This window comes from Etheostoma cragini, chromosome 7, assembly GCF_013103735.1.
Source record: "Etheostoma cragini isolate CJK2018 chromosome 7, CSU_Ecrag_1.0, whole genome shotgun sequence".
NCBI classification, from domain to species: Eukaryota; Metazoa; Chordata; class Actinopteri; order Perciformes; family Percidae; genus Etheostoma; species Etheostoma cragini.
In genome coordinates this window covers 9,070,088-9,081,964 of record NC_048413.1, presented here as the reverse complement: position 1 = coordinate 9,081,964, position 11,877 = coordinate 9,070,088, and the positions used below count along the sequence as shown (strand labels likewise).

At 38.8% G+C, this 11,877-nt stretch overlaps 1 protein-coding gene across 1 annotated transcript; it reads left to right on the top strand.

Moving 5' to 3' along the window:
• The first annotated feature begins 871 nt into the window (after nt 1-871).
• LOC117948030 (rho-related GTP-binding protein Rho6-like) lies at nt 872-10,096 on the top strand. Its single transcript, XM_034877467.1, has 5 exons — nt 872-1,195; nt 2,096-2,183; nt 7,163-7,272; nt 8,006-8,140; nt 8,278-10,096. The coding sequence occupies exons 1-5, from the start codon at nt 1,076-1,078 to the stop codon at nt 8,521-8,523; spliced, it is 699 nt and encodes a 232-aa protein (XP_034733358.1). The 5' UTR covers nt 872-1,075; the 3' UTR covers nt 8,524-10,096.
• The last annotated feature ends 1,781 nt before the right edge of the window (nt 10,097-11,877 follow it).

Here is an 11,877-nt window from a genome sequence, read left to right as displayed (position 1 = left end):
GGTTTTCCACAGAGAGGACATGAGAGGACAAAATTCATTGTTTACCTATGTTCCCACACCATCCGGTTCCTATAGTGTTTACTTAATAGAAAATAAAAAGTAAAATAGTTCCTTCTGAATGGTAGTGGAGTAGAAGTACTGTAAAGTAGCATAAATGTAAATACTCAAGTGCAAGTACCTCAAAATTGTAATTAACTTAAGTGTGAGTAGATGTACTTAGTTACATTACCCTACTGCCACAATTTCCGTTTTGTGGGTTTCAACTACCAAAGGTAGAATGTAACTAAATACACTTACTCATAAACTGTAAATGAGATTTTGACGCGTAGTAATTACATTTCAGAGGTAACTATTACACTTTTTTTCTCCGCTACTCCATTTCTTTGACACGCTATACTAGATACTTTTTAAATATGATACAATACTACACTACTAATCTAGTAGTAGCCTACACAACATATCTAAAATTGGCTCCACATTAACAAACTACAACATTAAAATGCTCTTACATGTATTGTTAGTGATAAAAACTCAATACTGAAATATTCTATAACAACTCTTTGAAAGGAGCCATTCTGCATAAGTAGCACTACCTATAGGCTTTACATGTAACGGATAATAACACTTTTGTGCTTTCACATCACATTTTTAATTCAAGACTTTTACTTGTAATGTAGTACTTTTAGACTACGGTATTTCTACTTTTATTAGCCATTAACTATCTGCGTAGCATTAATTACTAATGAGAGGTTCGTGGTGGTTTACGTGGTGCATTGAGGGGACGTCAGTATTTCTTAGACCCCGGCTGTGGCTCTGCAGCTCACCATCCACTATTACCACCAAACATGAGACCTCGTGCACTGCGCAGCACTCATTGGTTGGCGCGACAATATAAAGTTCCGCAGTGATTCCCTCACTGACTGCTGCTCTGCCTCGCTCACTCACTCACAGACTGGCTGACTGAGGAGGAAGAGCAGGAACACGGCCGACTACAGAGAGGATTTACAGAACTCTATCGGTATTATTCCCACTCTTATTTCTTCTTGATAATCTGTCCGTTTAATTCAGCTGCACCATGAAGGAAAGAAGACTCCCGCAGCCTTTTGTAGCGAGGTGTAAACTCGTGCTGGTCGGGGACGTCCAATGCGGTAAAACAGCGATGCTACAAGTCCTGGCCAAGGACTGCTATCCAGAGGTAACGTTACGATGTATCTGTTACAATTACGTCCACAGTTGGTTTTCAGATCCATGTTGATTGGGACTCAACATATACCACTAATGTTGGTCTTCATATCCTACACCAAGGAAGAATAAACATTAATCAAATACTCCCATATGGACCAGAAGAATGGATTGGAAGAGTTGTCCTCGACTATGTTAAGCCACTTCACGCATGCCAGTAGTTCTTAATTTAAATTTAAATTGTGATCTTATTTATTCTTAAAGGCGTAATATTATTAGTGTAATATTTATTAAGCTCACCACTGTCACTTTACCTCTTCATTTTGTCTTTTATTAGTTAATCTTGTATAGTTTCTGTTTTTGTAGCCTATAGGCCTACCTTTTTGTTATTTATTATTTTACTCTATTTATTTGTACTTATTTCGGTCCTTGTACTGCTGCTGCAACAACCAAATTTCCCCTCTCCTCTCTCCTTACCCTAGTCCTAAAACTCCCATGGTGCCTTACAGCTTATGGCATTATTGAATTGGCATACATGTGTAGTAAAGTATATTTGATTGTATGCTGTATTTTCATAGGTTTAGATAAAAACCTTTACATTGGGAATGATTAGTGATTCATGTTTGAGTGCTTCTGAACCAGTTAATTGATTCAAAAGCCAAGTTAATCACTGCTAATTTTGCCCAAATGATTGTTTTAGTCATTTAAAAATCACAATGCTTCACAAATGTAAAGATCTGTTTGTCTTTTATTTTATATAATTACGTAATACGTTTAGCTGTTGCCCCATTAACCGAATCCCTTGAGATGGTCATTTATCCTTTTTTTCACTAAATGAAGAATTTCTTTAAACATTTCCATGTACATTTGTGATTAATACTCTCTACACCTTTTTCTTTTTGTCCATTTCTAGACTTACGTCCCCACTGTGTTTGAAAACTACACCGCCTGTCTGGAGCTTGAAGACCAGCGTGTTGAACTCAGCCTTTGGGACACATCAGGTTAGGAGTATGCTTGGGTTTTTATTAATACCACGGTTTAATAAATGAAAAAAGGAACAAGGATGTAATCACCTCTCTTCTATCTTTGACTTACTGCCAATTTAAAATACTCCCCAAAGAGATGTTTGTTTAGCAATGAGTTAAGCAGTCAGTATCAGTGCTGTATTCATGGCCTGATTTGTGGAACTTGTTTACACTCCCAACAACAACGCAGTCGGCCTGGAGTCGAGTCCCGATTGTTAATGAAGCTCCATCTCATTAGTTGTTTTACAAACAGTGTTGTTGCTATTTACCCGGACATTTACCCAGACGTCACTATCTGCCAATCCTGTTTTGAAGCAGTTAAGCAGCTTTTTACTGGTCTGAAAGCCATTAAAGGTCCCATGACATGCTGATTTTGGATGCTTTTATATAGACCTTAGTGGTCCCCTAATACCGTATCTGAACTCTCTTTCTTGAAATTCAGCCTTGGTGCAGAATTACAGCCACTAGAGGCAGTCCCACAATAAGCTTTCCGTAGGATGTGCGGTTTCTGTGTCTGTAGCTAATGAGGAGAAGGGTGTCTCTCTCTTTCTCACGGGCGGGCCAAATTCTCTGGGTGGGCAAAGCAGAGAAAGAGGAGGTGATCTTGCTCCTTATGACCTCATCTGAGCTTTCATTTTGTCAAAGACAGAGCAGGATACCCAGGGCTCAGTTTACACATATCGTCATTTCTAGCCACTGGGGACTAAAGACAGGCTGGGGGAATGCATAGTAATTTTTAAAAACCTCATAAAGTGACATTTACCTGCCATGGGAACTTTTAGAGTTCTTCTTGGTGGTTTGGGGCACTTGATTCACTGGGATTAAGTGGGGCAAAGAACAACACACCTGAGCAACAAGCCTATCTAAGCAAGATCCGACCAAAGTCTTCAGTTTTGCTAGCCTGAATGCCATTTTAGCCCCGCCCACAACATTAGAGGTCTTGATCCGTTGTGGAGCAACTATGCTCAAAACAGAGCTGTTTGGACCAATCACATTGTCAGGGCGGGCTTTATACGATGATGTAAAGATGATTACCAGTAACATAATCAACCACGTCAACAAAGAGTGCTTGGGTTGAAATAGTTTAAAACAAGATTGTAGATTGCAATGTAGAAATGCTAATTTTGTCATCTCATCTGTTATATAAGATGTTTTTGCCGTCCTTCCTATGGGATTCGGCAAAAATTAAACATACGTCACATACTGCGTTGCTCTGAATGGTCATTCAGATAGTAGGTCTATCCAATGAGTGCAGAGGCTGATCCCAACGGAGCAGTATCAGACGACGTCAGGTTACAGTTTTTCATGGAAAAACATACAATGCAAAAAAAGGACCCACAATCAAAGACCAAGAGAGGCCCCAGTTTGAGAAATACAACTGATCTATTATAAGGAATGTAAAATCTCTATGGCTACCAAGTTAGCCAATACAGTATTTCCATCTCATCTGTAAGAATTAGAAAATGAAACTGTTCTTGGTGTTATTGTAGCTTTGAGCAGTTTATATTTTTGGTGGTCAAAATATTTGCTGATTAATTTTTCTGCTCCATTCACCTAATTAATAAGCTAATCCTTGCAGTTCTAGTATGTATTTATGATAAAGGTGACTGAAAAATGTTAACCTCAATATTAACCTATTTAACCTTTGTTAGAACATGTGTTTGTAGAGCTTTAAACCCAGCTTTCTTGGATATAATATATGACCATTTTTTGTGATACTTGATAACTTGACTTCTTCCGCTCAGAGGTCAGAGGCATTACGTCAACCTCGTCCACTGACATAAACATTATACAGCAAAACTCATTTAGCTAAAAATGCCAAAGGGTTCTTGAGTCCACCTTCTCTAAAGTAAGGATTTGCTTATTTATTCTTCTGTTTTGTATTTTTGTAAACTGATTAAATTTAAGTTTTGAGCTATTGGTCGATAAGGAAATAAAAAATTTAAAATACAGAAAATGACAATCTGTACTTTTCACAATTTCTGGACATTTTATAGACAGAACAAATACATACAATTCAGAGAAGCATTGGTGGCCTACTGACATCATACAGTGATAACCTTAAACATACTGGAAAACTATGTATACGGTATCAATAACAAATCCACTCTAGTGTAAATTTATTTCATAAGCCTTGGCTGAGGCATTGGGCTCAGAGGAAGTTGAGCAGTGCCAGTTGGCCTGCAGAGGGGTTGTTTCACAGGGGAGAGGGGGATGCCTCGTCCATGCAGGGGGTGGAAGCGTGCGTGTGTTTGTGTGTGTATGTGCACATGCGTGTGTCTTGTTTCACTATGTGTGCAACTGTGTTGCGTATAGCCACTGTGAACAGAAGGCACAAGTGAGTGATACTAAGCGAAAAGATATGTATGACCTCCTCACTGCCTTATGGTGTTAGCCGCCTTAAAAAAAAAGGTCTTATGTAACTGAAACCAGCACTGAACTAATGTAGGTTTGTGTGTTTATCTCCCACGGAGTAAAAACTTTCTGAACAGGCCTTTCCAGAGGAAAACATTGCATAAGACTATTTACTTTTTCAACACACACAAACACAGTTCCTGTCAATCTTTTATGTATGTTTCTTTCCCTTCGACGTCTTTATTATCTACATTTTTAACAATTAATTTGCTTTTTAAGAAAATATTGAAAAGTAAAAAAAAAAAATCCAATCACAGTCTTCTAAAGCCAAAGTTGACATTCTTCACACGTCTTGTTTTGTCTGCCCAACAGTCCACACTCATCTATATTCAGTTAACCATCTTCACATAGGAAGAAGGAAAGCTGCAAATCCTGCTGAAACTAAAGAATGTTTGGAATTTCTGCTCATAAATGTACTATTAAATCATATTAATTATATTAAATTCATATTTAAGTCAAAGTAATAGTTTGTTTCAGCGCTGATGACACTACTTTAGGTGAATCACTGATTAATATGATTTTTTTCATTTTTTTTACATACAAAACAGATTCACCCATTTCACTGAGTTCCACAGTATGTGTACCACACGCTTTTTGACCATAAAAAGCCTCAGAAGCACATTTGTTCAGTTCACGTTGCATCTTTTATCAAGACACAATGTCTTATCCTGTCTTTTGAGTCTAATTCCTTCCATTCACTTTCTTTCTTTCTTTGAGAGTAGAGAGGGCAGTTTCATTACATAAACTGTTTGCTCAACTGCAAGGGTGTATGTGTTAGGTTTGTGTGTCCAGGCAGGGGGCTGCTAATATGTGGGAGTGGAAGTGGTGTCTTCTTTAGATCTCTCTGCCTCCTCTTTCTCAAGCCTCACTGTAAATCACCCTAAATAGTTACGTGACGAGCGCTTTGATTCCCTCTAAAATAAAATGTTATTGATAGATTGTAGTTGTATAAGTGGTCCTACTTTGCACATTTAAGTCAAACATTCCGACAGACTGAGTTAAGAAGAAGGGCCTTATGGATGGCAGTACTCTTTGTCGTTGGAATACTGTTGAAAACATTTTCTTTAAGGTCTTAGGAGAGAATTCATTAAGACAACATGAATGTTAGTTAGTTGCTTATTTGAAATTTCTGTTCCTGATATAATTATATCCTCTTTTCTTTGCAAGGAAAGCTTCTGGTGCACATTTGGCCCCTGAGGACAGGAGTAGGAAATTAAATTAAATTGTTGGTGCGGGGAGTGATAGGTGGCAGAGGATTGACAATAGAGAGCGGACATCCTGTCTGTATGTTTTTAGCACAGGAGCCTTCCTGAGAGTTAAAGGAAAGGTTTCTACATATAGTGGTGCTATTTCTGGAATATGGGGAAAATGTGTTTCCTTCACACAATAATTCCCATGCTCATACCTAAGGTGTAGTAATTATGAGTCAACAATCAGAGTAAACTGTCTGTGTGAGTTGATGAATAGCGTTTGATATTATTTTGAGGATTTATTAGTGGCTCAGTGGAGATTTGTTGGAAAGGTAAAGCGGCTGCTGGTCAATAAAGCATCACTCTGACGAGATTAAATGCTCAGCAGCACAAAATACTGCAACTATTTTCAACTGTGGATCTCAGAATAAGGTGTAAAGTCAGGGAGTGATTGGCCTCAGGGCAACGCTGCAGTTCCGATGCAAATGTTTGACTTTTGAAACAATGGAAAGTCCTGCTGCAAGTCTTCTAGTTGCTGCCACTCGCAGCAATCACACACAAATCCGAAAGAAAATGTCCATCTTAGTTCTACTTAACGTTTGTTAATAACAGCCTTATGTTGCAAATTTACCTTATAAAGAAATAGTTTGAGAATTTCTGTAAAATAAGTTTTGTATTATAAATAAAGGAATTTGCTTTCTGGATTTAAAACAGCAAAATATCATTGGGGGTTATCTAACTGTTGGACAGAGCCAGACGAGTTTCTTTTCTGCTGAGATAAGTTAACCGGGCATAGCTTCCTATTTAACTCTCCACTAGAAAGCATAATATTAAAACTTTTCCTTGAACACTTTTAATTTTGTATGTTTACATTTTTGACACTTTATCGGATACTGAACCTGTAAGCCAGACAGAAAACCTTGGATAGTTTATCCTACAGTACAATGACAATTTTCTTTCACAGGAAATCAGTTTTTTTCTTCTTCACTCTAACAAAATTTGGGTAAATAAAGTTTGAAATTGGCTAATTTTGCGAAGACGTGATTGGTGCAGAGTTGCACAGACCGGGACTCAGTGGGTTAGTTTACTTTACTGGATAAATTCCTGCAAGTGTGAAAGTATTAAGCTTAGTGACATTATTGGCTGGGGTGTGTGTGACTGTTTGTACTGTGTGAAAGTGAGGAGGATTGTTGTGATAGAACATTATAATAGTGTCAGTGTCCAAAACTTTACTAAAGGTTTTCAAAGATGTTGTTTTGAGCTAAGGGCCCACCTTCCTAAATCACATCAATAAACTTGTGTTGCATAAGACCTAAGTGTGTATTCCTAAATGTGACTCTGTCTCTGCAGGTTCCCCATACTACGACAACGTCAGACCCCTCTGCTACAGCGACTCAGATGCAGTGCTCTTATGCTTCGACATCAGCCGACCAGACACAGTAGACAGTGTGCTGAAGAAGGTATTAATGTTGTGGAGCTCAGCGTAAATTCTTTCAGGAAGACCTAACTTTTAATTGGCGCACTGCTAATCAATTCAGGTGTTATGTTAATAAATATACTTTTGCCCCGGATGTCACATAACTGTAAAATATCTGCAAACATCTCTCTTCTGGTTGAAATTACCTGCTGCAGTGTGAACTAGAGGTGGGGGGAAATCGAGAGCGCATAGTATCGCGATATTTTAGGTGGTAATACTGTATTGATACACGGACGCCAAGTATCCATCCACTATTATATATTTTTGGTCAGTGTGTCGGCTTGACTATTCCATTTTGCAGCAATAAAAATGAAGACGAACAAACAGAGAAATTTATCTTTTTAGATGGATACTGTAGATAGTTTCCTTTTGAAGACATGATTTAAATTGGGAACAATTTGAAGTTGGGGGAAAAAGGTTGTAAATTGCAATATATAGCAGAATATTGCAACATGTTTAAGATCGCAATTATATTTTCTTGTGAAAAAGGTATCGTGATGATATCGTATCGTGAGGCCTCTGTTGATTCCCACCCCTAGTGTGAACATGAAAGCCTGACCACAATCTTACAACTTAATTTTACTTGTTCCAGTTGGTAGCCCCCCTTTCTTAAATAATCTGCCCTCCCCCATATTCACTCTTCACATGTTGTATTGTTTACTTATTACACTTTCAAGTGGCTATCTCTTGATACCTTTTTCCTCTTCTCCTTGCAGTGGAAAACAGAGATCCAGGACTTCTGTCCCAGCACTCGGATCCTGCTAATAGGCTGCAAGACAGACCTGCGCACAGACGTATGCACGCGCATGGAGCTGTCCAATCAGAAACAGAGCCCCATCTCCCATGAACAGGTTTGCTGTGACTACTTTTTCTTCCACTGTTTATATATTTAGGTTTCTGTCTCCCGTCCACAATCGGTAGTTGTAGACATTCCCCCTTGTTTTAATCTCCCAAAGGTCAGCGTATATATTTTTTCTTCCCGTTGTAGGGTTCGTCCCTGGCCAAACAGCTTGGAGCAGAGGCTTACCTGGAGTGCTCAGCCTTCACATCCGAGAAGAGCATCCACAGTGTTTTCCGTACTGCGGCGCTGGCCTGCATGAACAAACTCCAGCCTGCCAATAAACCCAGTCCCGTCCGCCGCCTCTCCAAGAGGCTCCTACACCTGCCCAGCAAGACAGAGCTGCTCTCCTCCACCTTTAGCAAGGACAAGTCCAAGAGCTGCTCCATCATGTGAATACTAAGGGAGCACGCTGGGGGGGAAAAGAAAGGAAGGACAAGTAGGTGATTCAGCAGGGGGGTGTGCAAGGGAAAGAAGGAATGATTTCTACAATGCATTTCTCTCCTTTGCAGCATCCTCCTCGTCAGCCACTGAAAATAAAACACACACTTCCTACACTCTCTATATTCACCTCTGACACTGGACTTTTGATCACCAGCACACCAGTACAGAGACAGAGTGAAAAAAGTGTTTAATGTTGAAAATATTTCAGCTGTACAAATAGAGCATAACAGGCATTTCAAGGCCTGTTCGATTCCTTACATAAAGGTTGCTGTGAGAGCTTAAATAAGGTCAGTGACTCCTCTTTCCCAAGTGGTTGTAAACACTGCATTTGACTGCATTACCCTGATGAAACTCATTAGAAATGTTGATAGTGCTGCCCTTCCCCATCCATCTCTTCATCCGAATGTCTCTTTAAGGTCACGATATGGGCGGAGATGACGAGATGAAATGTAAAATCTGACAGTGACAGGAAGTCGTACCTACAAAAATGCGGCTCTGGGAATTTCAAACAGGAGTTCCTTGTATAAATTATTCCCACAATTCCCCTTCACAGTATTTCGTTTAGTAGAGTAATGATGGCGCAGTGGATATGACACATGCCTTTGGTGTGGGAGACCTTTTCCAATTCCCACTGTGATACATCAACCAATGTGTCCCTGAGCAAGACACTTAACCCCGAGTTGCTCCAGAGGCGTGCGACCTCTGACATATATATATATCAGTTGTTACTTGCTTTGGATAAAAAAACATGTAATATTTGGAAATAAAAGATATGAGTGGGGGGAGAGAAGGGGAGCGATTTGGAAAAGCAGAGTGTTCATTTCAGTCGGTCGGAGGATGCACGTCTGACGGAGCCAGTGTGACTCAGCACTCACATGAGCTATAAAACAGTCTAGAGGTGGACATGCTGTGACATAACAAGCACAAAATCCTAGACCATGTAAAGACCGTCGGAGCATGTTTTTGTCAGATCCCCGTTTATTACACATCACCACAGCAGTATTAATCAGTTATTTATCATAAGGCTTGATTTTAGAAATGTGACATTAATGATGCATCTTCTCATGATACATCGTCTCAATGTTCCCTGAACCTTTAGGAGCTGCTTAATCTGGATATCAGCTTATGTTCCAACAAAAACTCTTTTTTTCTTTTATAGAAAAACACATGAAAGATTTCTTTTCACAAAGGGAGTCTTAGAAATATTTGTCTTTTGAAGTTGAACCTGGTTCCATTTCCAGCCTGGATATTCCATTAACACTAAATTTCCCTAAGACGATAGAGAAGGTTGATTTAAATTACAAATAAAAACAGGCCGGTCCTGTCTGAAGAAAGAATTTTCTTTCGTTTTTATGCTTAACATTTTTTTTCATTTTTTTTTTCAGCTTCCCTGGAAAGTACTCTTGGCATTTTCCATTTATTAAATAGATTTTTTTTGTCTGGATGGTTCTACTTGCTTGTGGTTGTCTTTGTTTTGTGGCTGTTGATGTTGTTCTTTTATTTGCATGAGTCTTCTAGCATTAGCTGCTGTTGACAGCTCAGCTAATGGAGGACTTGATGATTTGTAGGCCTGCACCAAAAAGCCCAGAGTTCTCTGGGTGTACGGAACACTGGAATTTTACGTGTTACCTAGCAACAGTGTGAGCAGGGGCAGGCGTGAGTGGGGTTCCTGCCTCACAGAGAGAGAGAGAAGGATGGCTCTCCCAGAGGATGCCTCACCTTTTTTATTTGTAGCATTAGACAGAAGCCACTGCGACGGGGGCAGCTGGACGTATCAGGGAGCGACGGACTGCTCATGATCTCCTCATGGCGTCTAAAACATGTCTTTGTAGCTCGGTCCTTCTTTCAAACATGCTCCATTTAGTTCAATATACAGCTGTCTTTTAATTGTCTATTTTTGCTCAGTTTTTGATGGACAGACTTGCATTTGTTGTACATATCCTTTATAATAAAACTGGTCGTTAGAAATCCCTAAAAGGAATGTTACTGTCAAATTGCTTATTATTATGGCTTTAAATTATTGACGGAATTCTGTATTTGTTATTGTCATATGCTCCTTTCTTTAAATCTTTATTCAAATAAATACTGTATGTCTGATGTTCATTTACAAGTCAGTGTTTATTTCTGCATTAAATCATAAATAGACCTTAGAGTCTTTGGTGGATGTACTGATCCCTGATTATATAGAAATATAGTACTGAATATAGTAATAATATAGAAGAACTGAAAGAGAAAACGTATAAAATGTTCTATCAGCACTATATATTGTATACTTTCAAACAAGATAAACAATTGGGAGGACACTTTTGTGTGTACCCTTTATGTCAATTGAAGTCATTTCTGTATCGCTCTATTTATGTGTAAAAACCAGCACTTTTCATGTAGGTGAGTTCAAGGAGCGGTATCAAATTAGAACAAGACATTATTTGGATAATTTAATCAAATTCAAGGCTCCAATAGAGAAAGATTGATAGCTTGGCAGCCCATTGTCTATTTTGTCTATTTCTCAGGTCAAGGGAATAGTAGTTCACGTCACACTAATAAATCCATGATAAAGATAACACATTACTCTAATGAAAGGCCAACTGATACGGACTACATTTCCAGTGTTTATTACCAATAGCTCTACAAAATTACACAGATGGCTCTAGTTTTAGCTTAGTTTAAAAAAAATAAGTGTCAGGTTTGTTTTCAGTTATAATTCTGGACATCAAACCAACTTTTTTGTTCAGTCCCTAAGGACTGTGTGGCCTACAATTATATGATGACGGCAGCTACACAGTATGGTGTCAACACAAGCCTGCGGAGGTTATACCGCTGAAGCATGAACACAGCCTTTAGCGATCAACCCTTCCACTTACACACACACACACACACACACACATACACACACATGTCGAATGCTACATACATACATCATGTTACATACATGATTAGTTTTGAAATCTTGCCACTTTGTATTGTTTTATTTGGAAAAAGGAGATTTCTTGTTGGATTACCACGTTGTCCTTCTTGAGCAGCCCGGGATTGGCTTGCACCAACTATTCATAAATCTTTCACAAAGTTCGTTTAAGGTCCTTCCTAAGGTCTTATAGCTAACCTATATAGGAAATTGTGTTGCACCAAGAAGTGTCTAAGCTAAACACTTAAATAATGCATTGTAGAACTGCCAATTTATAGGTATGATTGGCTTTATGTATGTGCTTGAGTTAGTATTCTTTAGTAGAGTATACAGTGAGAGAGAAATCCAATTAAGCTAACGTTATGTGGGCATAAGGTTAGTCGTTTGAAATATTGTGTTTTTTT

Excerpts from the sequence above, each read along its gene's own strand:
- LOC117948030 (XM_034877467.1), top strand. The coding sequence starts at position 1,076 with ATGAAGGAAAGAAGACTCCCGCAGCCTTTTGTAGCGAGGTGTAAACTC. Across the intron at positions 2,184-7,162 it reads CAGCCTTTGGGACACATCAG|GTTCCCCATACTACGACAAC; the intron begins GTTAGGAGTATG and ends CTGTCTCTGCAG. Across the intron at positions 7,273-8,005 it reads TAGACAGTGTGCTGAAGAAG|TGGAAAACAGAGATCCAGGA; the intron begins GTATTAATGTTG and ends TTCTCCTTGCAG.